This window comes from Olea europaea, chromosome 17 (genome assembly GCF_002742605.1).
Source record: "Olea europaea var. sylvestris chromosome 17, O_europaea_v1, whole genome shotgun sequence".
Lineage (NCBI taxonomy): Eukaryota > Viridiplantae > Streptophyta > Magnoliopsida > Lamiales > Oleaceae > Olea > Olea europaea.
This window is the reverse complement of record NC_036253.1, coordinates 534,018-560,655: the sequence shown is the minus strand read 5'-3', so window position 1 is coordinate 560,655 and position 26,638 is coordinate 534,018. Positions and strand designations below refer to the sequence as shown.

Sequence of the window (26,638 nt, the reverse complement as noted above, 5' to 3'; positions counted from 1 at the left end):
TTTCTTTTCCTTTTCCTTTTCTTTTTCCTTTTCCTGCTTCGCAATCAAACGGGGCCTTAGGCTATGTTTGATTGTACCATAATTCCATGGAAAATGGAAATCAAATTCCATCTTTCCAATTTTTTGTTGTTTGATTGGCAAAGTTTTCTTTAGAATTCGAATTCCAACTTTTATGCCACCTAAACTAATTTTCATGTTTTCCTTGTATTCCAATTCTCACAAAAATAGTGAGAATTGGAATTCTCGATTACTGTAGCATTTTTTTTGACTTTTTTTTTTTTTTTTTTGCAATGAAAACAAATTCTAAGAATTATTGTAAAAAATATATATTTCCCTTTAAATGGCAATTTTCATGTAAAACAAAGTCAAACGAACACCAAAAGATAGATGATTTTCTTTAAATTTTTGTTTTTTTTGTGTTGGCAATAGAAACAAATTTCATCCCCAATATCAGTAAAATCTATCCCTTTAATTGACAATTTTCATGTAAAACAAAGTCAAACGGAGATCAAAAAATACTTTTATTTCAATATTTTCCAAATGAAAAATTATCTCAATCAAACATAATAATTTACAATTTTCAGGAAAACAAATTCTAGACAATTTAATTCCCTAAAATTTGTTTTCAATTCAATTCAATTTCATCTTTACAATCAAACGAACCCTTAATTACTAATGTAAAAATAAGCACAACTTCATTGAAATAATGAAGACCATTATTTGGTCAAAACATTGTTTTAAATAGTGATTTAGGAGAATGTGTAATTAAAAAAACAGAAAAAAATTAATTTTACGTGCAAACTATTTTATTGTGTGAATATATGATTGAAATTTGGTATGTAGAAAAAAGAATTTTCAAATAATGATTGCCAAACAAGGAAATGTAGACATCGATTATTGACCACTAATCATCCTTTTCATTAGTTCCAACTGACGAAATTAGATAAAACTATCTTATTAAACTCAAATTAAAGTATATATCTGATTTGGGGGGTGTCCTCAAATTAGAGTTTAATGGATTTTAAAATTTTGTATAAATTGAGGTGTCCTCAACTCAGATTAAAATACAATTCATCAAAATTTAAGTGTCCTCAATTTAGATTTTTAGAAATACTTAAAAATTTAGGTGTCCTCAACTTAAATTTCAATAGTTTCTTAAGAAATTTAGATATTCTCAATAACCATTTAATTTAGAAGAATTTCAATAATTTGATGGATTTGAATAGATTTTAAAAGATTTCAACCCATAAATATAAATACCCAAACCCTATAACAATTCTATACTCAAGACTCAAAATTTCAAGGATTCTCACGCCTCTCTGCTTCAAAGACTGTCATCCCATTCTCACGCCTTTCTCTACCATTAACAGGTTCGCCTCTCTCTATCTCTGGCCTTTCTTTGCTGTGAAAGTTTACGTGAACAGGCTTCTCACTCACTGGCCTTTCTTTGCTGTGAAAATTTTCCTGTGTATGTATGCTATTTTATTAATTGATGATGATTTTTCGAAGTTTTTGTTGAGTAAGAACCCAAAATCTATAACACTATTTTCGTTGAATATTGGGTTTGATTAATTAGCTAGTGATATTTTTTTCCCCTTCAATAGTTCTATACAAGCGATTGAACTTTCATTTTTGTTTCAGTTGAGGTACTCCGTTTACCTCAGTCCGAAAAAATATAACATGGCAAACACCGAAGAAGCCATTTACCAAAATTTGGTTTGCTCTGTGTGCAAGTGTTCTCGGTATTGAACATTGCCTAAAATTTTAAGGCGAGGAGACAGAGGGCATTAGCATCTTGATCGTGCCACAACATCATCAATGTGGATTATTATTATCGAACATAGAATAAACCAAACACACAAAACAACCATATAAACAAAAACAAGAAAAATCAATCAGAAAACTAAAATTAACAGCAAGAATTTTACTCTTACCATGCAATGCAGTGTACAAGCTTCCATTGCGAATAAAATCAGAAACCAACAATTTCTCATCATTGGCATAGTAATAAGCCCTCAACTTGACAATGTTGGGGTGGTGGACCCTACCAATAGTCTCCACCTCGGCCTCAAACTCCTTGAACCGCCTCGGATTGTCTCCCTCACTCAACCGCCGCACTGACACCACCACTGGATCACCCACCACCTTCGCGCCGCTACCGCCAACCACCACTTTGTACACTATTCCACTTCTACTTTTGCCAACAACATAAGCTGAAGCCCTCAACAAATCCTCTAACTCCAATCCAAACCCTTCATCCATCACAACAAACTTACCCTTTTGCCCCTCCTCAGGCCTGACTTCATGACCCACATTTTCTTCCTTGCCCGTTATGCCGTCCGCCGCCGCCCCCCATTTTCTCCTAACCCACACTGAAAGAAACCCCAGCCCAGCCACAGCAAAAACCCCAGCAATCACAGAAAATGTAACTGGCCCGATTTTTATTTTCTTATTGATCTCCACAAATCCATCCGACGAAACACCCTGATTCTCGGGTTTTTGAGGGTTTGTGGAGAATCTTGGATTCTGAGCTTCTGGTATTTTACATTGAGTGTTTAATGGAAACCCACAAAGATGTGGATTCCCAGAAAATGCAGTGGGTCCCTGGTTCCAGAGTGAACCCACCTCAGGTATTTTCCCGGTGAGGTTATTCTGCCGGAGGTCCAGGCTGAGCATAGCCGGGAACATGCCAAAACTCGCTGGAATCTCACCGGAAAATTCATTGAATGAAAGATTTAGAGTCCCTGTCAAGTAGGTTAAATTACTTAAGGCCTCAGGGAGTGAACCATTGAGATTATTCGAAGACAAGTCAAGGTGAGTGAGGTTTTTCAGGGTAGTAATCCGGTGTGGCAACGGCCCATAAAGAAAGTTCTCTGATAGGTCAAGAAAGGTAAGGAAAGAAAGTGCACCAATCTCTGATGGAATATAGCCTGTGAGGTTCTTGCTGGAAAGATCAATGGAGCTAACCTTATGGTGGATGTCATCACAAGTGATTCCAGCCCATGTGCATGGGGTTGATTCTGAGTCAACCCAGTTTGAAAGGGCTTGTTTTGGATCTTCTGTAATGGCTGCTTTGAGTGCTAACAGAGAGACCCCATCTGAATTCAGTGAAGAAGAGAAAGAAATGCAAAATGTGAACAATGATATAATCATCAATGGTTTGAGTAAAGCTTTAATCTTTTTTATCAATAAAGTTTCCATCTTTGCATGAATTACAGAGGAAATTAAATGAGTGTTCAGTGGGCGTAGGGTGGAGAGGGCACCCGGGTATGGAGAAGAAGACCAGAAGAGAACAGGATTTTGTTTTGTCCGAATTCAGATGATAGGTTTTTAGTGTGGCTATGGAGTTTGAATTTTCTTTGTTTAATTTGTTTTCAAATGGAATTTATTATTTATTTAATAAATAAAAAGTAATATATTTTAATTTTATTGTATAATATAATATTTTCTCGAAGGATTGCATGGGGATAAGAGAAGGGTTAGAAGATTTGTGTGTACCTTTGATTTATTTTATCTATTGTTTGAATCTGGCTTAAGGACGGCTATTTGCTCATGTGAATTTACTTTATATTGTTTGGTTTTTCTTTTGGGAATTTTTATTTGGATAATCCAAAAAATTGAAAGGCCCGTTGGATTACAAACATGGAATTTAGGTGAAAAAAAAAGAATATCAGGGAATTGAATTGCCTAAAAATTATTTTTTTTAGAAATTTTCAATTTTTGTTTTTATAATTTTTCACCTAAAAAATGTTGAAATCAAAGTATTTTTCAGGATTCATTTGGTTTTGTTTTGCATAAAAATTTTCAATTAAAGAGATAAAATTTATTAGTATTGGGGATAGAATTTGTTTGCATTCAAAAAGAAAATAAGAAAATTATCTATCTTTTGATATTCGTTTGGCTTTATTTTACATGAAAATTGTCAATTAAAGGAAAATATTTTTTTACAATAATTTTTAGAATTTGTTTCCACTGCCAAAAAAAAATGAAAAAAAAAATCGCTACAGTAATCGGGGAAATGAATAATCACCATTTTGGTGAGAATCCACTGAGGTGGCAACAAAGTGAAAAAATGAATTCTACATAAAATAAATGCTATCAAATAATGGAAAAGTGGAAGATGGAATTGAAATCCTATTTTCCATGAAATTCCAATGACTATCAAACACTGCCTCAATTGTTTTAACTGCATCAAATAGACAAATACTGTAAAAATTTGTACTCTTTGACCCTTTAATCATTTTGATTTTGAAGTTGTCCGTGCGAAAATAGTTAATGAGAGTATAAAATGGTTATAAAGACGCTTCCAATGTTTAAAGGTCACAAATTGTGTAGAAAATTATCTATTGATGAAACATAGTGCTTATTTGTTCTTAAGTTCAAATGTTAAAAGGTATTGAGTCGAATCAACAATCTTTGAATCGTAATTTGATATTCACAACCACGATTACATTCTAATACTCTATATATGTAGATTTTACTTTTTACTATGTAAATTTACAGTTCAGAAGTATTCGCAACTGTTTCCACGCCTTTCAGTAAATACGCTAAAGTTTCGTCTCAATAAATTTGAATCCGACTATTTAAATTCTTATTAATGAAAGTGTTCCAAGTACTTTTGTTAATTAAAATAAATTTAGAACAAAATATTTGCTCTGAAAAGATTTGTTAAAGAAAAAAAATGCGTGGTGCAAGGACTTTGTTGTCATTTTCTTCGTGTATTACATCACGTGAGTGCGGCGTCAGAGAATCATTCAACATGACACGCGCAGACATGCTAGATATCACCTTTTCAGGATCCAATTAGAGGGGTATTTACGTAAATACAAGTTTGAAGATTCAAAAATCCAGAAGAGAAATCACTGTGGCTTTATTTGTTTACTATTCTACCATATTATTTTTGGAATAATCTATCTGTACCCGGATGTTTACACGCCCGGTTACCCAGTCCTCGCATTGAGAGCGGGACCCGCGCACAATAAATGTGTGGAACCCGCCCCCTATGCGAGCGTGTAAACGCCTAGTTACGTGTAGCAAATCCCATTATTTTTTTGTACATTACTCATTTTTAACTACACATTTCAACATTAATCACTATTTCATAATACATTATTCATAAATAATGAAGCACAAACACCTCGATATTATTGATAAAATAAAATATTATTATTATTTATCAAATTACGTTGCAACTATAAATTTATCGAGATAATTTAAAGTAATATCAAAATAAAATTTTAATTCAGATTTCATAAGAAAAATTTACATTATATTATATTTTACAAAATTTAATCCAACCTGCAAATAAAAACTTAAATAAAATATTGTTCACATTTAAAAATCCAAGAATTGCCTGTTTGACAATTATTAAAACCAAAGAAAAAAATAATGTCTAAAACGTATTTTCAACCACATATTCTTATAATAAAATACTCTCCAGATAAATCTAAATTTTTTTCTACTTTTTAACTGCATATTCTCTGAAAAAATCGTATTTAAAAACTCATTTTTCCATTTTAATGGTTTTCAAGGGGGCTAAGCTTTTGGGGGATAAGAGGAAATTACTTTGGTAAAACGACCGATTTTGACAAAATAAGTGGAGTAAAATTAGCCCTCAAAATTTAAATAGTAGATTTAAAAGTTGTTTGACTACAAGAAGTCCAATTGAACCCCTAACTCTAGTTATAAATATCAATAAAATTTACTTTGAATTTTGAAATCTTATCCCTCTCATAGAGAGATTACACATCATCAAATACATACACATGCCTCCATTTGAATACAAATTTATAAAATATTCATAAATTCAGTCGAAGTCAAATATTAATTTCAACTACACTTTCATAATTACTACGCATTATTATTCATATATTTAGTGAAATCTACTAATGATTTTCTCAATATTAGTCCATGGGATAAAAAGAGTTATCCCACAGAGAACATACTCTTCCATCTCAATTTGTTAGACAGCACCATATGTGTTCTGCCATGAACCAAGGCTAAACAACTAGTGCATATTCATAAACTAAACTGAACAAAACAAAAATCTCGCATGCTTCCCTCATTTGATAACATCGAGTTCAATCTAATGTACCAAACACAAATACAAACAAAAACAAATTTTGTTGATGACGCACCATGTTATCAAAATAATAATCAAAAAAGTAAAAAAGACGAGAATTTTTTTCTGGTAAAGATATCTCATTAGTACATCAGCAATTTGTGCATTCATAGCATGCTTGGTACAATAGATTAGACAATAATGTAAAATTTGTAAGAGAGAGAAGCTAAAATCTCATTCATTTATTGTCGAATACTGAATAAGTAATATGTACTCAAAGTCTTGATCTTGAACCCCCCTTACCGGGAATGAGCAATGCATCATAATGGCCAAAACCATGATAGAGGAGTTTAACGGGATTGTCCTTGCCATACTCTTGCCCATACTCAGCAATGGATATAAGGCCACCGCAATCCTCATCATACATGTAAACAGTGATTGGCATCCTACAATCGCGATGATCATTAGTTTCTCGCGATCTAAACAACAATGAGCAGAAAAATTATTCAAGTTAAACATCCAAAAAGCATAACCCATTTCATTTTTCTTTTGGCTTGTCGGAAAGAAAAGTGTACACCAGCAAAACTTGTGGAAATTGTTAAAACTAAAATAAGTAAATGCATCCCCTTCTAAGTGCTTAAACTTTTAGATGACAAGGTTTAACGTATTATCAGAGCAGGAACAGGAACAAGAACAGGCCCTGGCTCTGAATTCAAGTCTGTAAATTGTGATTTGCATTCTATATTTGATCAGACTAAAGGAATATTCTGGAACTGCTGTATCATGTTCTCCAATGCCCTCTCCTAAGTAAAAGAATAAGAAAGAAGAAGGAATAAAAAATCAATTGTCCTCGATAGAGGAGTCAAAGATATATTGTGGGTGACTATACTGGAAAAACAAGATTTATTCAGTCATACTAATTGCATATACAAGTCTAGTGTTTGTTTAACAGTACAAGCTGCTCCTATTTGCAGAGACAAGCATTCAATTAAAACATGGCTTACCGAAGAATGTGTGAAGCCATTAACATTTCAGGTTCACCTCCCCATACATGAGGCTTCCTTATTTGTGAAACGTAAGTGTCAAAATCACCCTCGATGAACCTGAAACAATAGTACAAATAAAATATTGCTCCCGGATGAAATAATTATGATAGTCTGAATAACTATACTGAAAATGTAGCTGATCATTTCCTGAAATAAGTGGCATCTGATTGATTAGAGTCTCATATTGATTCCACAAGCTGACAAGTCATAACTTACAATTGATGACGTTGACTAATGTCCATGTTCAGAAAGCTCATCACATCTAAGATTTTGTTTGCATGAGTTTTGACGAAATATAAAGAGCATGTTTGGCTAAGACTAAAAAAATGGTAAAGTGCTTCTTCAAAAAAAGTAAGTAAAGACTTACTTTTAGCGAAGCATGTTTTTAAACTAAAAATGAAAAAGAGAGGTAACTCTACGAAACAGCAATGGTAACAGAGCTGTCAATCTAAAAAGAATCACAAATTTCAGTAGACTGACCATTCTGTCTCTTCCCTTCTCTTAACAAATTCATCAGCCACCTAAGAAGATTGGCATAGCAGGATTAGCAAACTACTCTGACAAACTTGTATAATAACATTTTTTCGTTAAACCATCTTTATGTGTAAAGCAATTCTTAATAATCAGGAATTTAAAATAATTTTTAAGGGAACGAGTGAAGCAGCAACAACTGCATTCACAAGACTTGCACATTCAATCTTCAGCAGAAGTAAAAAATTTTACAAATTGGTGGAAGTTTATAATAGCAAAATTAGCTCTAATTTTACATAAACTTTTAGTTCCCTTTCTTGCTAGTTGTCATTAGTTGGGAAAAGAATAATTTGACAAAATGGAATTCAACCTAATGTTCTATTAAGCAAGATAAGGGCACATTTGGTAATGAAAAGTTAAAAAACGTCAGGTTTCCTTGCAAAGTTGATCTAAATGGTCTTCAAATTATGATTTTTCCCACAAAGTAATGTATATCTCCACTCCAAAACCATTATTCAGCTCTTTAGTAAGGCTGCCTTTCCATGTGTCCACAACTGAGATATCCCAGGTCAGTACCTTGGGCATCAATTCTACATCTATGATCTTTTGTTGCAAGCATTACGTGTTGAAGATTGTCCTAGGTGCTTGATTCTCAGTTCATTGCACCAACTGTACGAACTAGCTAAGGAAGGAGGATTCTTGAGGGCCACTTCCCTTGAAGTTCAGGAAATTCCTTGGTTTAAATTATAATGATAATTAGCCCTGAATTTCACACTTTTCTTTTTATCATATTATTTTATAGTAATTAATTGGTAAGTATAAACACAGTTTTACTAGTGATTATCCATTACAACAGATGATGGAGAGTTTAGGTATGCCACTAACTAGCCAGCGTTTGGCTCATGTGAACCAGAGACATCTGCCCGTCACCCCATTGTTTCATAACTTGTGATAATTATATATACGCATTAATTATTATCTTTCAAGTTAAGATAAAATAGGCAAGCATACCATAGCTCGCAATTCATCCGCTAGTTCCCTCTGAAGACTCTCATTTGGAGCAGATTTTCCAGATCGCAAGCAAGCTCCATGAGCAATGGAACGAAACAAGCATCTTCCGTCTCCAGGTATGCCTGCACAGATTGAAGGTACGTCAAAGAATTAATACTAATGAACCAATAAATACAAGAAACCAATTAACAGATCAACAACAATCTATCATAATCAATATAATCATGATAACGGCTGAAGCGCCTCATCTAAAATCTTAGGTTTTAGAGAGGGGACAAACATATATATTTATCTTATGTCTTCACTAAGCCCATGTGCACAATATTCATATTTGGGTGACAACATGATCTTTATTTGCTTAGGTACCATGTGAAAACATCTCATCCAAAAGGTTAAGCTTTTAAAGAAGGGATAGTTGTTTGAATTATGTCTTCTACAATAATAACACAATCTTTCTTATTAAATTTAGCAGCACACGAGAAAAATAAAAGGCAGAAAGTGAAGCCATCTATTACTAACCAATCACAGAGTAGTCAGTATACACTTTTTTCCCATGTGAATAGTGGGCTGCTGAAGCATCACAATCACATTCCTTGTTCTCCTCCGACTCTGGAGCTTCAGCATTTGCGGCTCCAGAAGTTGAAAAACAAACCAATAATCCAATAGATAACCCAGCTGATGCACGTCGTTGTTGCCAAGAAGCACGCCTAATGTTACATTTCATTTCGGGAATCTTTGTTTGCTTAGGAACCAAAAGCCTCAAATTCATGTTTTCATCTCCTATTGAAATATTGACACGAGTTTTACGGTAACATCTAGGATTAACTATGCTTAATGTCAACGAATGGCAATTATTCTTATGCTTGGATATATTAGACCCAAAAGAGCAACCTCGCAATGCTTGGAAGTCAATGGCAGATGAACAAGAGTTTGCTTTAGATGAATAGATGGCGGTATATTGTAATTTTAGATGCTTGCTGGAGGCAGAAAAACAGCATGAACTAAACGAAGGTTGCGAGATGACATCACGAACATGGCTGCTCATCTGTTTTCGGGCACTTCTAATTAAGAGGGTTACATTTTTGGTACATGTTCCAAAGGGAGAACATATCACCATCTTGGCATAGCTACAAGAACAAATCACAGCACAAGATACCTTATACATAAAATATCCATCTAGCACCATTCAAGACATAATACCAATTTGAATTAATATTGCTAACCAGAAGATAATATAGAAGCTATATGATCATAAATACACACACATGCATGTAATTTATACAAGAAAAGCACAAAAACACATCCCTTTTCTCAATAGATGCTGCTTATAGTGAAAACAGCTAATCAATGACATTTAAAGAAATAAGAAAGAACGAATTTTTCTGGTGTCAATTACAATAATTAACTATAGATAACATATAATATATGAACTGAAAGAACAATCTACCACTTTCATGTCCAACGACTGAGATACAAGAATAATTCTAAATAAATATTATACAGTCACAGATAGAGTTACATTAAGTCTATGCACAGAATTAATATTTCTGCTGGTATATGAACATTTATTCAATACCAAGAAAAAATATAAGGGGTTCATTTGAGAGCAATAAATTTATATAAATAATCTTTGACAAGTTCTCCACTCATGCCAAATTCGTTTTACATCAAAATGTGGCACCTTCAATTTCATAAACTGGGAGACATTTATTTATTTGCATTTCATTTTTAACACTTGCCCACATAGATCATCCGTTTAAAATTCCTCAAAGAAATAATAAACATAAATAACTGCAAGAAAATAACATTACATGCAAAATCACAAAGAAAAATGAAGTGAAGATAAAATCAAAAATAAAAATAAAAAAAAAAAGACCTGTCGAATATTCAAATAAAACGAAATTAATTCGAGAAACCCAGATGAGAAAGAGTATGTAGATGAACTTCTAGAAATGCAAATAAACAAATGAATCTACAAAATAGAAGTAAAGATTGAGTACAAATTTGAGTAAAGAATATTTACCAGTGAACTTTAGGTATAGTAAGCTTCAAGAAGAAAAGAAATTGATATAATTTTATTGGCTCGAATGAATTTTATTATACTTTTTAAGAAGTGATTTGGATTATCAAAAGAAGGTTTGGTGGCTTCTTCAAGCTGCTTCTCTCTCCGGTGTGGGGATAATGATTCTGGTATCTTCATTCTCGAAAACTTGAATTTGAAGGAAAAAGAAAAAATAAAATCATTTTAAGTTATTTTTAAATCAAAATAATAAATAATTTTAACCGTATGTACTCACAATTTTTCAACCAACCACGTATTTCATTAATTTTTATCAAAATCTATTAAAATTTTGATTTTAATTTTCATTAAAGGGTCTAACCTTTTTTTAAAAAATTACCTATTTCAAAAGTAAAGCTTACTTGACAAAAATAATAATTCTTTTATAAGTAAAAAAACTTCTTTTGAGAAATTAAACTTACCGATCAACAATCATGTTTATAAAGATCAAAAACTATGCATTGCCAATTCCACAGATTATACATTGGATAAGCTAATGGAAAAGTAAATTACCTTTGTGTCCATATTGTTTAATTAATTTTAAAATTATTTATTTACTTATATATAACTCTATAAATTTAGCCAAACGTGCTTTGCATTAGTTCGCCGGTGGTAGGATACGATATTTTTCTTTCATCAATGTACGTGGAAAATTAAAAGTTTTACCTTTCTATCATTAAAAAATATTTATTTACAGTCAAAAATTATTTATCCGCTAGTAACATTTTAAACTTGGCCAAACATTCTTGCCTTCAGTTTGGCTCAGTTCTTACAATTATAAAGAATAATACTATTTATCATTATGATGATTAAATATCAATAATATGACCGTCGACGTGGAATGATGGAATTGGGCAATTCAATTTTTATGAGATAGAGGCGGAAGAGACACGGTCTCAAGAGAGAGAAATGTGACGGATAATAAATTGTCATATCAGTGATGTTCCATCATCATGATAATAAATAGCATCACTCATTTCTAAAAGGTTCATGGAGGATAACACGGCGACAATATAAACCTCAAACCATATTGACATAGATGTAATAACTCATATATTTTTTTACAAAACTATTTTAATCGTTTTATTACCAATTTAAAATAAAGTAATGCATACTGTAAAATAAAATACTGGTTAATTTATTTAATCTTAAAAAATAAAAATAAAATATGAAAGGACTTTTTCTAGTTTTAATATTTTCAATTGGAGCACATTTGTCGCTGGAAAAAGAACCCCCCCCCCCCCAAAAAATCAACCCATATCAAGTTTGCTCCAGAAAACACATCTTATATTAAATATTTTTGCCCCCCCCCCCCCCCCCCCCCCCAAAAATCAACCCATATCAAGTTTGCTAAATATTTCTCAAATATCCTTCAATGGATGAAGCAGAAGATTGAGACGACATCACTCTTCTTCTTCTTCTATAGCTCTAGGATTTCTGATTATATGCACCATTGTTGTATTTGATAAGTTGAATTAGACAATGGTGCTCTGAAGAAGTTGCTGTTGGGGAAGAAGAAGAAGAAAGCTTGGGCTTCCGAGGAAGACTTGGAAGGTAGAAGATGATGAAATGGAAGAAAATCATGAGAATTACAATTTGATTTTAGTTTCCTTTTTCTGTCGATTCCTCGTTACCCCAAATTAGCAAAAGGATATGTCACATGTTGCCATTGAATACTCAATTTTTATAAAAGAAAAGAAGGAAGTATCACCCAACATGTATTTTTTACAACATACCGTGAATAAAACAATACTAAATCAAAATAAAAAAGAATCCACTGTAGTATCTAATCCTACGTACCGACGTTGATTGGGGATCATTACCCTTGCATGGGACAGTAAATAACTCCACCATAAAACTGATGGAAATTCAAGATAAACCGAATCCCCGCAAGTCATCATCCTCATCAAATACAGCATTTATAACGGAAAAGGCAAGCCTGCAAATTAGCATTGCTATCATATAAGCAAGATGGAGAGATGAGCGACTGATCATGATTCGTTCGAAGATTCACACAACGTAACAATCAACAAGAATTCCATAGCAGAACCGGGAAAGAGCTGAGATGTCCTTTGCCACTCAAAAAGAATGCATAAATATAGAAATAAGCAGGACTAAGGAAGGAAGACGAGCTACTACACTAAGAACACATGTCTTGTACACAATGTTACTTCCTTTTTTCTTTATATTAATACTAACATGTCATGCAATCGTTCCTACCAAACATCCTCGAAAAGTACATAAATATCGGATATCAGCATAAGAAAGAAATTTTACTGATATTATGGTCTGTGATGCTGTGTAATATTGCACACCACAGTTGAGCAAAATAAAATAAAGGAAAATTTTGAGATCCAATGGAGTATTAGACAGTTTCCCTTGATTTACATCAGCAGTGTAAGTCTCCTATAAACCAATGCAATAATTGAAACCTCAAAAATAATTATAGCATTGTTTGCAGACATGAAATTATTAAAATATATATAAAACGATAACATGACCAAAACAAAGTTGTAAAGTTCAAACTACATGAGGTGTCAGAGCCAATCTATTTCAAACAAAGACCTCTTAAAATGCCGATTTAGTTAGTCAATTTAAGTTTCTAAATTCAAGAATCGAGCTTCATTATTGGAACAGGAGACTAATAGCACTGCAGAAATGTTCTATCGCCAAAAAACAACCAAACATTTAATAAGCATAGAATTAACCGAGAAAGAGTCTTGTATGAACCTGGTAATGACTAAGGCGAAGAAAATTATATAAAATCCTAGCTTGAAAATCCGAGCTGTCTTCTCAGCATTAAGAACTCTAAAAACTTCGGTGACATCAATAAGATGCTGATGTGTCAAGTATCTATTAATGCAAATAAGAAAAAATTAACAAAGTTAATATTCAATTTTATCCACACAGAAAAAACTAGAACACAGAAACAAGAAGATTGAACAATGATAAGAATTAGTAACACTCACGGAATTATTCAACGGAAAAATGAACAGCAACCAAGGCTACATTACCGTTGTACAGAGCAAACTATAAATGGAAAATAAACCTAAGAACATTGCATAATATACAAGGAAATGTGATGGGCCAACTAAGTGAAATAAATTGACTAATTGCATTGCATTCCTATTTTATTCCCTTCTACCCTCTGAATTGGTGCAAAAGATAGGAACTTGCTTATCAATTCTCGACACTGTTTCTTGGAAATTCCTTTGTAATGACATTTGCCTATTGTCTTTCTGAAGGGACACGTGACATAAAAATTTGGCCAGTCTCTAATTTCTCCTTAATGGAGTGCCTATATGGCTATATATTTCCACATGTTCAGTGCGATCCTAATATGGTTGACAGATGTTAGTTGTTGCCTTTTTTTTTTTTTTTCTTTAAACAATACAGTCTCATTCAGTGGTTGTTATCCACTCTGAGTTCTTTCATTAGAGACTTAAGCCACAGAAGTTCACAAATCCACAAAGCCATCTATCAAAATTCTATATCAGCACTTGGTTTTGTGATAAGACCCCAACCTTTGAAGCTGTGATTCTCACTCGTGAGAGAGGAATTAAGATCTGAAAATGTAACCGAGAGCAATTGAAGATGTAGGAATTACAAAATAATCCTTTATTGCAACTGAATAACGGAAATACAACCCTCAGGCAATTCGAGGGGCCTGGATTCCCTCCTAACAGAAAGACTCGCTAAAACAATGCCTACTTTTCCCCTTTTCCTCCAAGACCCTTTTATAGAAGTTTTAATCTACCACTATTACTCTTTTACCCCCTAGCTACTGGCTTACAGGAATATTCTAGAATGAAAGTCGACGAGGCTGCCTTGTATCCTTCTTCCCTCTTCTTGCGTAGGTGAATCGTATTGCGGGCTGATCATTGCTCGCCGCCACAAAATCCACCTTGTCCTCAACGTGGAAGCTAGGGAACTGCTTTCGTATGGCTTCAAATGGCTCCCAGGTTGCCTCTGATTCTGGGAGATCTTTTCACTTGATCAAAACTTCTGGCTCCCCATTTCTACCCACTGCACAGGGCCTGATTGACATCGCAGCCTCTAGTTCAAAAACAAGTTCTCCTTCGGCAGTGAGATGCGGCGGCAGGGAGGACATAGGCTAAGAGATATCAATCGCCTTCCGTAGTTGGGACACATGGAACTAGGGCTGTCAATGGATTGAATTTTAATCCGAATCCGATAAAATTAATGGAAGATGAATTTAGGGTTTCAGTCCGATAATTCAATTAAAATCCGATAATCCGTTAACTAAATGGAGCAAATATAAATATAGGCCGATCCGATCCGATTTATTATAATAATATAATATATTTTATATAGTATATCGTAATCTAGTAAACATAATTTTTTTCATTTTGAAAATTATATTATGCTTTACACATAATTTTCAAATAATAAATAATAGTATAATATTGTTAATTGAAATATTCGAAGAGATTTAATTTTTTTATTAATTAAAATAAAATAAAAATAATTATAGTAGTTTGTTTTATAACATCAAAAACTAATAATTAATATGTCCAAAAATAATTTACATTTTTTAAATTGATATTATTTGTGATTATAATATTGCTGAGGTTATGATTTTTAATGAAAATAATAAAATAAACTAGTAACACTTAGAATTGACAATTGACTAGTATCCCACGTTGAAATATTACTAAAATGTTGGAAAATGAGTATCCTTTAAAAAGTTAGTATACCACATTGGAAGATTACTAAAACATTCCAAAAAAAGTCTCATTTAAAAAAGGAACTAAATGAGCATCACTTGAATAAAAAATTGATTTGGGCCTTTTAGTATAATAGGTGAGCCCATCAAGATAGTTAAAATATTTTTTGGGAAAAAAATCATATTACTCGAAAAAATGTGAAAAAAATATTTTTTTTCAAATTCGGATCGGATATCCGATAACATAGCAAATCGAATATGAATTTAACAATCAAATATCTGTTGAATTATCGGATCAGATCGGATAAGATAATATTTCTTAACGGAACGGAACGGATCTGATCCATTTACAACCCTACATCGAACACAAGATGTACGGCTGCAGTGGGAGGCAGGTTAAGCTTCTAAGCAACATTACCCACCTTTGAGATAACTTCAAACGGCCTATAGTATCTTGCGGACAGCTTTTCACATGACCTTCTTTTCACTCATTTCTGTCGGAAAGGACGCAGCTTAATGTACACTAGCTCACCCACCTCAAATTGAATATCACGTCGATGCCCATCATCCATCTGTGTTATCCTCAATTAAGCCTTAAGTTCTTGTAAAATCTCATCCCTTTCTAGTAAAAGATGCTCTGCGGAAGAATTAACTGTAAGACCCTTCTCAAATTGTAATATTGGCGGGGGATCATGACCGTAAACAATCCGGAATGGAGTATGCTGGGTAGCAGTGTGAAATGATGTGTTATACCAAAACTCTGCCCAAGGAAGATACTGACTCCAAGTGCGTGGCTTGTTAGCTACAAAAAACCTTAGATAGGTCTCTAGGCATCGGTTAACCACCTCCGTTTGGCCATCCATCTGAGGGTGGTATGCAGTGCTGTGTTTTAGGACAGTCCCTTGTGCTTTGAATAATTTCGCCCAGAAGTTACTCATGAAGATACGGTCCCTATCTGACACAATCGACTGGGGCATGCCATGCAAACGGATTTTCTCTCGTATGAATATCTCAGCAACCCCGGGAGCAATGAAGGGGTGTTTTAAACCGATGAAATGACCATATTTACTCAAACGATCCACCACGACTAATATAGTATCCATCCCACCTGACTTAGGTAGCCCTTCAATGAAATCAAGTGAGATCTCGTCCCAAATTGAGTCTAGAATAGGTAAAGGCTGCAACAGCCCATAAGGAGACAACGCCATGCACTTGTTCTGTTGGCATATGGCGCAATTAGCCACATAATCCTACACATCTTTTTTCATCCCTAACCAATAAGCTTCACGTGCAACTCTTTTATGTCTTAAAAAAATCGAAGTACCCACCTATCTTGGAATCATAGCCTTCCTGCAATCGGGTTGTGACAAAAGGAGAGTTTTTGGGAAGCACCAGCCGCCCTTGATACCTTAGTAACCCTTCTGCTAGTGTAAAACCAGGTTTCACTAGAAGCCCTGACTGTATGTCCTTCACCAACTTACCCTAGACATCATTTGCGGCAATAGCTCGTTTGAGCTCTTCTAAATGTAGCGACCTGGAAGTAGAGATCATCAAGTTACTAAGGGTTGGTTCGACCCGAGAAAGAGCGTCTGCGGCCTTGTTCTACACCCCAAGCTGGTACTGGATGTCGAAACTGTACCCCAACAATTTGGTTAGCCATTTTTTATGCTCTTCACTGACCATACGTTGTTCCAACAAAAACTTCAGACTTCTTTGATCCGTCCGCTTAACAAAGTGCCGTCCCAACAAGTAATGCCTGCATTTCTGAACGGCAAACACAATTCCCACTAATTCCTGCTCGTAGACTAATTTTTTTCTTGCATTAGATGGAAGAACCTAGATGTAGTAGGCAATAGGGTGATGATTTTACATCAACACAGCTCCCAACCCATGCTCTGAAGCATTAGTTTCAATGACAAACTGCTATGAAAAGCCGGGCAACGCGAGTACAGGAACATCTATCATGACTGCCTTTAGTTCTGGGAATGCTCTCTCTACCTCATTACTACAACATAATCCATTTTTCTTAAGAAGCTCGGTTAGTGGCCACGCAACCTTGGTGTACCCACCACAAACTGCCAGTAATAGCTTGTCAGACCAAGGAACCCTCTGAGCTCCTTAACGTTGCGTGGTGTGGGCCAACGGATCATTGCTTCAATTTTGCTCTGATCGACTGCCACTCCTTCCTCAGATATGACGTGACCCAAATATTCAATCTTTTGCTGTCCAAATACACATTTCTTCGCATTGGCAAACAACTTATGCTCCTGCAGGCTTCCCATGACTTTATTCAAATGCTGGAAATGTTCCTCTACCGTCCCACTGTACACCAAGATGTCGTCAAAGAAGACTAGTACAAATTTCCTTAAAAAAGACCTAAAGATCTCATTCATCAAGTGCTGGAAGGTAGCCAGTGCATTTGTCAATCCAAAGGGCATTACCAAGAACTCGTAATGACCCTCATGAGTTCGGAAGGCAGTCTTGGGGATGTCTTCTACCTTAACCCTGATCTGATGGTATCCTGACTTCAAATCCAGCTTAGAAAATACTCCGGCTCCATGTAATTCATCCAGCAACTCATCAATTACCAGTATCGGGAAGCGATTAGGTATTGTAACCTTATTAGGGGCAAGATAGTCCACGCAAAAGCGCCAACTCTCGTCTTTCTTCTTAACCAGTAGAACCGGACTCGAAAATGAGCTATGTCTGGGTTGTATAATCCCAGCAGCTAGCATCTCCCGAACCAACTTCTCAATTTCATTTTTCTGGGCATAAGGATAACAGTAGGGTCTCACACTGACTGGTGCTGTCCCCGGTTGCAACGTAATGGCGTGATCTCGTGTTCGTGTTGGAGGAAACTCGTAGGATTCTTCAAATACCCTGGCATATTCCTTCAACAATTGCCTAATTGTATCAGGCGTCTCAATTCCCATTTCCTCAGAGACCACACCCAACCTCCCCAATTCCAGCAACATCCCTTGCTCCCCATTCTTAATGGATTTCACTATCGACTTTAGGGACACTTGCGATTTATCCAAACTGAGGTCCCCTCGCAACACAATGGTTTCTTCCCCTACCTTAAAACGCATAGTCAATGCTCCCCAGTTTACCCACATCTTTCCTTAGGTTCCCAACCAATTCATTCCTAGGATCACATCTGTGCATCCAAACTTTAATGGTAAGAAATCTTCCACTACATCAATTTGCGGTAGAGACATCACCACTCCTCGACACCTCCACCTCCATTGACCGCGAGCCCTATACCCATAATGACTCCATAACTGTGCGTACTGGTGATGTTCAACCCAAGTTTCTGAACTAGTTCGTTTGAAATAAAATTGTGGGTGGCACCACAATCAATTATCACCACCACGCTCTGCCCCAAAATGGAACCCTGAAGCTTCATTGTTCGAGGCGCAGAGAGGCCAACACCGATTTAATGGATAGTTCAAACAACTCCCCCAGTTCATCACCTTCTTCCTCCTCAGGTGCTTCCACTTGCTCCATCCCATTCCCTTCTTGTACCACGAGCACCTACAACTCCCTATTTGAGCATTTATGATCGGGCTTAAACTTCTCCTTGCAGCGATAGCAAAGACCCTTGTCCCTCTTCTTCTGCAGCTCGACGTCGGTGAGTCTTTTCAAGGGAGATGCCGGCTTAGCTACAGTCACCGGTAGCGGCATCAAAATTGCTGTCGATTTGGAGTTGGCTATTGTCGCTATCGACGCCTTCGGAGGTAGAGGAGTTGGGCTAAATTGGTGATAGGTGCTAAATGAATTGGGGCTGCCCGATGAGACTATAACACTGCCTTTAGACATAATTGGGCCTGCTCTCAGATGGGCTCGTTTCAGGGACTCATTCCTATCATCCACTCTTTGGGCTAATTCCATGATTTGGCCCAACCACTGGGGCCTAATCCTCCGCACCTCCACACGTATTTCTAGGCTTAACCCGTTGATGAAATTCCCCTCCATCACTGATTCAGGAATCGCGGCAAAGGCCCGGCTAACATCTCAAACATCCTACAATAATCCTTTAGAGTGCCCTCCAGCTTCAATGCCAGAAACTTTTGTAAGGCAGTCCCCTCTTGCGAAGTACGAAAACGATCCAACATAAGAAGCTTCATGTCTTCCCAAGTCCTCATGGGTTGTCGACTCTCCTCCCATTGATACCACGCTAGTGCTTCTCCTTCAAAACAGACGACAGCAGCTTCTACCCGTTCCTAGTTACCCAGTCGATTCATGTTGAAGTACCTCTCCGCCCGAAAAATCCACCCATCAGGATCTTCACCATTGAACACTGGCATTTCCAACCGGCGGCCTCCCCTTCCACCTTGATCCCCTTCATCTCGCCGTCCCCAAAATTCAGTGTTCTCCCCTGACCCTTGAGAGGCGAGAGGATTGTCCTGGTTCGTAGTAGTGCCAGGTGAATTGGTCCCACCCCCTTCTCCTTCCAATCACCTTCCAACCCATCCCACTTCTTCATCATCAAACTGAATTTCTCCAGTAACTCTGATGCCTCTGTTCTCATGGCTTCCATTCCCACTTGCATTCCTTATACCCGTGTTTCCAACGCATCCATACAGTGAGTGTCATTTCCTATGATGATGCTCTGATACCAAATTGATAATACCCCAACCTTTGAAGCTGTGATTCTCACTCGTGAGAGAGGAATTAAGATCTGAAAATGTAACCGAGAGCAATTGAAGATGTAGGAATTACAAAATAATCCTTTATTGCAACTGAATAACGGAAATACAACCCTCGGGCAAATCGAGGGGCCTGGATTCCCTCCTAACAGAAAGACTCGCTAAAACAATGCCTACTTTTCCCCTTTCCCTCCAAGACCCTTTTATAGACGTTTTAATCTACCACTATTACTCTTTTACCCCCTAGCTACTGGCTTACAGGAATATTCTGGAATGAAAGTCGACGAGGCCGCCTTGTATCCTTCTTCCCTCTTCTTGCGTAGGTGAATCGTATTGCGAGCCTATCATTTTGCCACTAAATGTACCTTATACTAAAACTTACTAGGTTACCTCAAATAATGGTGCACTACCCTTGTCATGCCCAGCCAAAATCTGAGTAAGCTTCTTATTTGTATCTCCAAATTAATAGTTTGGCGAAGGTGATTTACTTTTCCCACACCACCTTAAAGGCATCTAAATATCTTCACATCATTCATGTAATGCTCATCTGGGGTATGCATATATTGACCAACCACGCTTGGTGTAAATGCAACGGCTGGCCTATGATGTGACTTAAAAAGATCAACTTACCTATTAATCTTTGATAACCCAACCTATTTATCCCTCCAATTCCCATGTAAGAAGGAATTTCTGCATTAGATGATGAACTAGACATTCAAGACTATAATCAAGGCTAATACGACTCGTAATGCATATATCTTGGTTGGATAAATTATTTGATAGGTTTTATTCCTTTGCTAATAGCGTAATGTAAGCCAACCAGAAAGTCAATTTTACATAGTCAATTCACAACATACTAAGCCCATGTTTGGTACAAATTAAAATCTAGATTTCAATCGAAATCAAACTCAATAATATATTTCAACCACATATTTTGCGGATCCCACAACTTTTCAACCACACATTTCATCAACTTTTATCAAAATCTACCAAAAATCTAATTTTAATCATCGATTAGAGGCTAAATAACTATATATTTTCACGTCCCATCAAATCGCTTTGCTTAACAACATGAAGTTATTTGAAAGAAAAATTTTCTCTCCCCCTGTCTTCGCATCTCAATATCCTCAGCCATTCAAGCCAAGAAGGATAAAGTCACCTCAGTTTCTTTATGCAGAAAAGGGAAGGCCATATGGTTAAAATTTTCTTTGGCTCATATTAATGATCACACGAACAAGAATAACGGATAAGGGCCCATTGGAAATGACCTTTGAAATGTCAAAAGCTACTCCTGAAACAGACTTTTTAGAGGAAGCTAACCTAAAGTAGCTTCCTTTTGAAGTTGTTCTACAATAAGCAAAAGCCTACCAAACGGTCCCTAAGAGGGATAATGCCTTTTGAAATGCCAAAAGCTGCTCCTGAAACAGACTTTTTAGAGGAAGCTAACGTAAAGTAGCTTCCTTTTGAACTTCTTTTACAATAAGCAAAAGCCTACCAAACGGTCCCTAAGAGGAATAATGATGTTATATAGAACCAGTGTCACTCGAATATCACGCGCAAGTATTTCATAAGAATGTGATGGGGAAGAAACTTACTTCTTCGCATTATAATACGCGGGAAGCAGTGTTAGCAGAAACATGAACCAATGCCCTGTCATGAGAAACAGAATGCAGAATGCCCCATGAAGTAGAAACTCAGGAACAATTACAGCATTCATGCGAGATGCTAGTTCATATGGGTTCAAATAGTCAGCCTCCAAATCTGCCAAACATATAAACTACAAAAAGCCAAAGACAATTTTCAGATGTATGTAAATGTTGATAAAGAGTACTTGAAGCACTAATCATATAAAAAACAACCACTGCGGAAAGATTTTTCCAAACACTTAAAAGCATATGCAGGTGCAGGGCAGAACCCTTATATACAAATTATTGTTTGACCAACAGTTAGGAATCCAGCCCAGGGTATCAATTGAAAGGGGAAAACATATAGGGAAGAAATACAGAAAACAAAAATCTCTCCAAGGATTCCCTAGAGTCTGACTCAGAATAATTTCTACTGAGTCACACCGTTAAACTGAAAAAACTGAGTTATTAAAGTATCCTAAAATCTATAAGAGGGGTTTCAACGCCTTGATCCAGATTTGACAGACCAATATTTGCAAGCTCAGCTGCCAGATTGAGTTCTTCTCAGCTGAGGGAATATGATGGAGAATTCATTGAAGACATTACAAAAATACGCATTTATTCTATTTGAAAATTGGAAATAGATTCAGATTAATTTTCTTGTGGTAGTTATTAGCTATGAGTTAGAAAAGTTTTGACTTTGCCATACAATTTTCAATAGGTAGTTTACGTACAATTGCGTATCGTATTTCTGAATAACATGCAAAATTATTTATGATATTGGTGACATTCATTTGCTCCAAGTTCACTCTGAATTCCCAATTCTTCTTCTGTTGTTCGTTCTTATTTCTCAGTATCACTATCTTTCCGGATCTCACTAATTCGTGTAGAATGAGATATAGAAAGGAAGAAGTTAAGAAGAGCTAGAATTGGGAGAAAAATGTAGAGAGTCATCTCTATATAATAGAATAAAAGAGTTCAAAATATAATTGAATATATCAAATTCAATTGTCTGCATTATGCAATAATATTTGTCCCGAATGTAAAGGTCCAAACAAAAATGGGGAAAACATAAAATTAATAATCATGACAAGAAAATAAAATCAAAACCTACTCTCCAGTTTTACACCTATAAAAAACACCTATACTTGGCAAGACTCCAATGCAATCTTCATCATTTCCTGGCATAAAAAAAAGTCCTCTTTTACCATAGTATCATTGGTGTTAAGAAAAATGAACCTCTCCTTTCCCTGGTGAACAATCCAGTTTCAATCCACGACTTCCATTTTTGGCTGGAGGAATAGAACTTTAGACATTACCCTTTTTTCTTTACAAAGCATGCAAAAGATTGTAGCTTTTGAGAAAGATCCTCCTGTTCTCTAAATTTCGCTCCTCAATGAACAAAATGCAAATTAAACATTGGACCCAATAGCTATGTGTTCTTTATCCCTTTAGAAAACACCAAAAATAGAATCATGCTATTTGTACAAAATAAGTTGAGAAACTTGGTTTACAAAGTATGTGTTGGCAACATCTAGGCCAATCATTTCAAAAACAAATAAGTGAAAATCAATGTCATAGATCTTGCCAACACTTTGTTTGTAAACAAACTTTGTACGAGTAGAATAATTCCCAAAAATATATTAGGTTCGCATAAAAATGCCAATGATTCTAAAAAGATGACTAATTTTTCTCTTATTGTTTCTCCTCCTTTCTCAAAATTACTTTTTTTTTACTAAATCTTACCTTCTAAAAATTAACTTTAAGGACAAACTTAATATAAAGCTAATAGTTTCGCTTATTTCCACTATGATGAGTAAATTCTTTCCTAATTAATATCGATTCTTTCAGAAATCAACCAATGCATTGTGTACAATCAAATTAACCAAAAGGGGCTTAAATAAAGGCAGAAAAAAGAAGTACCTGGTAGATATTTGCCGCCACGAGGACCAGATTCATAATGAAAAAGATTAACCAGAGAATCCACTCCATTGTTCAAAGAATTTTGGCTCTTTTTTTCACACGCAAACACGCAGTGATAAATATTATACACATATATGAATGTAAGATGGAGTCTAGCATCTTATGATGGCTACGAGTTGCCTTATACCGACCGCGCTACTCAAAAGGAAATGGAGGCGGAGCCCATGCTTCAATTAAACGATGTTTACATTTTTTGGGGTAATCGTGGTAGGATTTACTTAGACGTTGTTTGGCATCGTTAAAAAGCTAATTACAATAAATTTTTTTACCGTTATTTCATTATTACAGTCTTTTTTTGAATTTTTCTCTCCTAAATAGAACCCGCTTTATCTTTAGCTGTCAAAAATTCAAATATTAAAATCCCTACCAAACAAGTACTTATACTAAAAATTACATAGCAGCTTGCTTTTAAATATTACATTTCAAAAATTAGAATTATAATTTATAGACCTGTTTAGTTAGGATTAAAATTAGATTTTAATATAAATTAAAATCAAACAATTAATATTAATCACATGTTTATGAGTTTCATAACTTTTCAACTATACATTTTTAAAACTTTTATCACAATTTATTAAAAAATATAATTTTAATTCTCACGAAACACCTTCTATATATACAAAAATCATACAATAATACAAAATTTAATATTAAATAATAATATTATAAACTTCAATTAATTATATGCCCACACCCCCAAACCTTAATATTTATTTCCTTCCTCATTTTGAACTCATTCTCTCTCTATCTTATCGTCCCCACCAGACGTCGAAGCAACGCTGAGCCCAAGCACCATCACCGACAACGATTTACGTGCCTATCGCCTACTCTGCAGATCAAGCAATGCGTTGTCGCTACAATGACTTCATCCTTGCAACGATTTGCAATTCGCAATCATTGTGATGCACTGTATGGTGTTGGTGGAAGAGCCTGAATCTTTGGTGTGATAGATGGGGGGCTAATAGTGGTGTGGTAGTAGTGACGGATGTGATGGAGATGGGATAGTGATGGCTGTGGTTGTGGATTGGTGGCGGTGGGGCTATTGGTGGTGGTCAGGTTGGCGGCAACAGCGATAATGATGGTAGGTTTGAGAATTTTTTGATTGGTCGTGGTGGTGTGGTGGAGATAGTAGTTCTAGTGTTGGTGATGGGGTTATATAAAAATGTACCAAGACCAATTATTTAGTTATTGTGATCAATAAATTGATTAATTTGTTGCCAATAAAATAATATAGGGCCAATTATTTGAGATTTTAACCAATAAATAATATGTAAATGATAAAATGTGATCAATAAATAATATGTGACTTAAAAATTTGAATCTTGAGTTATAAAAATTTTTTATTTGTGATCGTTTGAATCGTGACTTATAAATTTTTTTATTTGTGATCAATAAATAAAATAAATAAATTGTGACTTATAATTTTTTTTACTTGTGATTGATGAATAAATTTTGACTTAAAAATTTTTGGTTTGTGATTTCTAAAATTTTTTAGATGTGATTGAGAAATAATCTGACATCCGTCAATTCGATAATTTGTCACCAAATAATATAGAATTATGTTATTAATACATTTAATTAATAAAATATATTTTTAATTAATTGTTTTATAAACAAAATTTAATTAATATCTAATTTTTAAAATTTGAAACCTTGTTTTTGAGTTTTGAAATGGACTATACTTATTGTTTGGCTAGATTAAGCCCATGTTTAGACTCCACTAAAACGTATTTTTGGAGAAATTATATTTTAAAATAGTAATTTTTTCGAAGAATGTATAGTTAAAAAGGAAAAAAATTTTGAATTTACGTATAATATTATTTTTATTAGAGAAAGTGTGATTAAAAAGAATCAATAGAAAAATACATTTTAAATAAAACGGAACCCAAGTAAGGGCTAAAATTAACTAACCCCTCTGTCCAGAAAAAATTTATAAAAACCAACAATTATTATTCATTTATTAGCCTTTTTTTCATTTATAAAGTAAATAAATTCTAAATTCATTAACTACTTTTTCACCACTTATTTTTATTATCTATAAATTAAGGTAATGTTTGAGTCATATTCTTTGAAAAAAATACATTCTTAAGAAGTAATTTGATATTATTTCAATCACACGTTCTTCAATAAAATAATATTACAAACAAATTCAAAATTTTTCTTTTTTTTATTCACAAATTTCTAATCAACCCACTATTCAAAAATACATTTTTATGAAAAATAATGTGACTCATACAAGGGCTAAATCATTTATAAATTCTTCTCAAATGGAGGCTTATTAAATTCTAGGATAGATAACTTATTTCTACACTACCATAAAAGAGAGAATGAGAGTTTACTGTTTATTTTTATCACACTCGTTTTCACACCTAACTGGTTTGGGAACTGGTTTGACAACAGAAAAATTCTATTCAACAATACTGTAGGGCTCTTTCTCTTAATTCTCACGCTATTAACTATTAACTGTATCTTATATATTTAAATTTTAAAATTATATTAATAAACAAAATTATTGTAAATAAAATGTAAAAAAAAATATATATATATATATATATATATATATATATTCACTCCGTGCATGGAGAGAAAAAAAATTACGTCAGCCCACATAATTTTTTTTGAGCAAAATGATGTATTGAGAAAATTGTTGCGAAAAAATAATAAATAGTAATAAAATAATTGATTTTTTAAGAAAAACGACTCATACGCATTTTTTAATACATACGTTTAATGTCTGTTTAACTATTTTTTATATTCATTTAGATCATTCGATGTGTATATGATATAGTTCTTGAAATGAGTTTCGAGAGAATGTAAAACATTTATCAATTCGACTATCGTAAAATCGTCAATAAATTTTTAAATTTAACTTATTATCAAAAATTTTAAAATATAGTTTGAAAATGTCTATTTTGACGTCCCGTAACATTTGCTACAATTAACAGTTTCACGCACCGTTAACGACTTGCAATACTATGCCGCGAGTATTTCAAAATGATATTAAGAATGTAATATTTTGATTTCGTTTGATATCCCGTAATGAGCC

General features: G+C 34.6%; 3 protein-coding genes across 5 annotated transcripts; all 3 read right to left on the bottom strand.

The window, feature by feature from the left end:
* Positions 1-1,784: 1,784 nt before the first annotated feature.
* Positions 1,785-3,348, bottom strand: LOC111365754 (receptor protein kinase-like protein ZAR1). The gene has a single exon (XM_022986289.1). The coding sequence runs from the start codon at positions 3,199-3,201 to the stop codon at positions 1,816-1,818; it is 1,386 nt and encodes a 461-aa protein (XP_022842057.1). The 5' UTR covers positions 3,202-3,348; the 3' UTR covers positions 1,785-1,815.
* Positions 3,349-6,165: 2,817 nt separating this feature from the next.
* Positions 6,166-10,791, bottom strand: LOC111365923 (OTU domain-containing protein At3g57810). Of its 3 annotated transcripts, none has more exons than XM_022986482.1 (6): positions 10,613-10,791; positions 9,109-9,716; positions 8,590-8,711; positions 7,588-7,628; positions 7,066-7,164; positions 6,166-6,507 (listed from the first exon to the last, which is right to left on the bottom strand). In XM_022986482.1, the coding sequence occupies exons 2-6, from the start codon at positions 9,704-9,706 to the stop codon at positions 6,336-6,338; spliced, it is 1,032 nt and encodes a 343-aa protein (XP_022842250.1). In that variant the 5' UTR covers positions 9,707-9,716; positions 10,613-10,791; the 3' UTR covers positions 6,166-6,335. The 3 variants fall into 3 exon arrangements, with proteins under 3 accessions (XP_022842250.1, XP_022842252.1, XP_022842251.1); XM_022986484.1 differs by having other exon boundaries at positions 6,205-6,507; positions 9,109-9,369; XM_022986483.1 differs by lacking the exon at positions 6,166-6,507 and adding an exon at positions 6,530-6,864.
* A 1,520-nt stretch (positions 10,792-12,311) lies between these two features.
* Positions 12,312-23,766, bottom strand: LOC111365921 (protein cornichon homolog 1). The gene is made up of 4 exons (XM_022986481.1): positions 23,533-23,766; positions 21,580-21,761; positions 13,379-13,501; positions 12,312-12,587 (listed from the first exon to the last, which is right to left on the bottom strand). Exons 1-4 carry the CDS (start codon positions 23,599-23,601, stop codon positions 12,518-12,520), a joined length of 444 nt encoding a protein of 147 aa, XP_022842249.1. The 5' UTR covers positions 23,602-23,766; the 3' UTR covers positions 12,312-12,517.
* Positions 23,767-26,638: the final 2,872 nt, after the last annotated feature.

Excerpts from the sequence above, each read along its gene's own strand:
- LOC111365921 (XM_022986481.1), bottom strand. The coding sequence starts at position 23,601 with ATGGAGTGGATTCTCTGGTTAATCTTTTTCATTATGAATCTGGTCCTC. Across the intron at positions 21,762-23,532 it reads TGGCGGCAAATATCTACCAG|TTTATATGTTTGGCAGATTT; the intron begins GTACTTCTTTTT and ends GGCTTTTTGTAG. Across the intron at positions 13,502-21,579 it reads GCGTATTATAATGCGAAGAA|ATACTTGACACATCAGCATC; the intron begins GTAAGTTTCTTC and ends TTGCATTAATAG.
- LOC111365754 (XM_022986289.1), bottom strand. The coding sequence starts at position 3,201 with ATGGAAACTTTATTGATAAAAAAGATTAAAGCTTTACTCAAACCATTG.
- LOC111365923 (XM_022986482.1), bottom strand. The coding sequence starts at position 9,706 with ATGGTGATATGTTCTCCCTTTGGAACATGTACCAAAAATGTAACCCTC. Across the intron at positions 7,629-8,589 it reads CGGATGAATTGCGAGCTATG|GTGGCTGATGAATTTGTTAA; the intron begins GTATGCTTGCCT and ends CAATCTTCTTAG. Across the intron at positions 6,508-7,065 it reads ATGGCTTCACACATTCTTCG|GATGCCAATCACTGTTTACA; the intron begins GTAAGCCATGTT and ends TCGCGATTGTAG.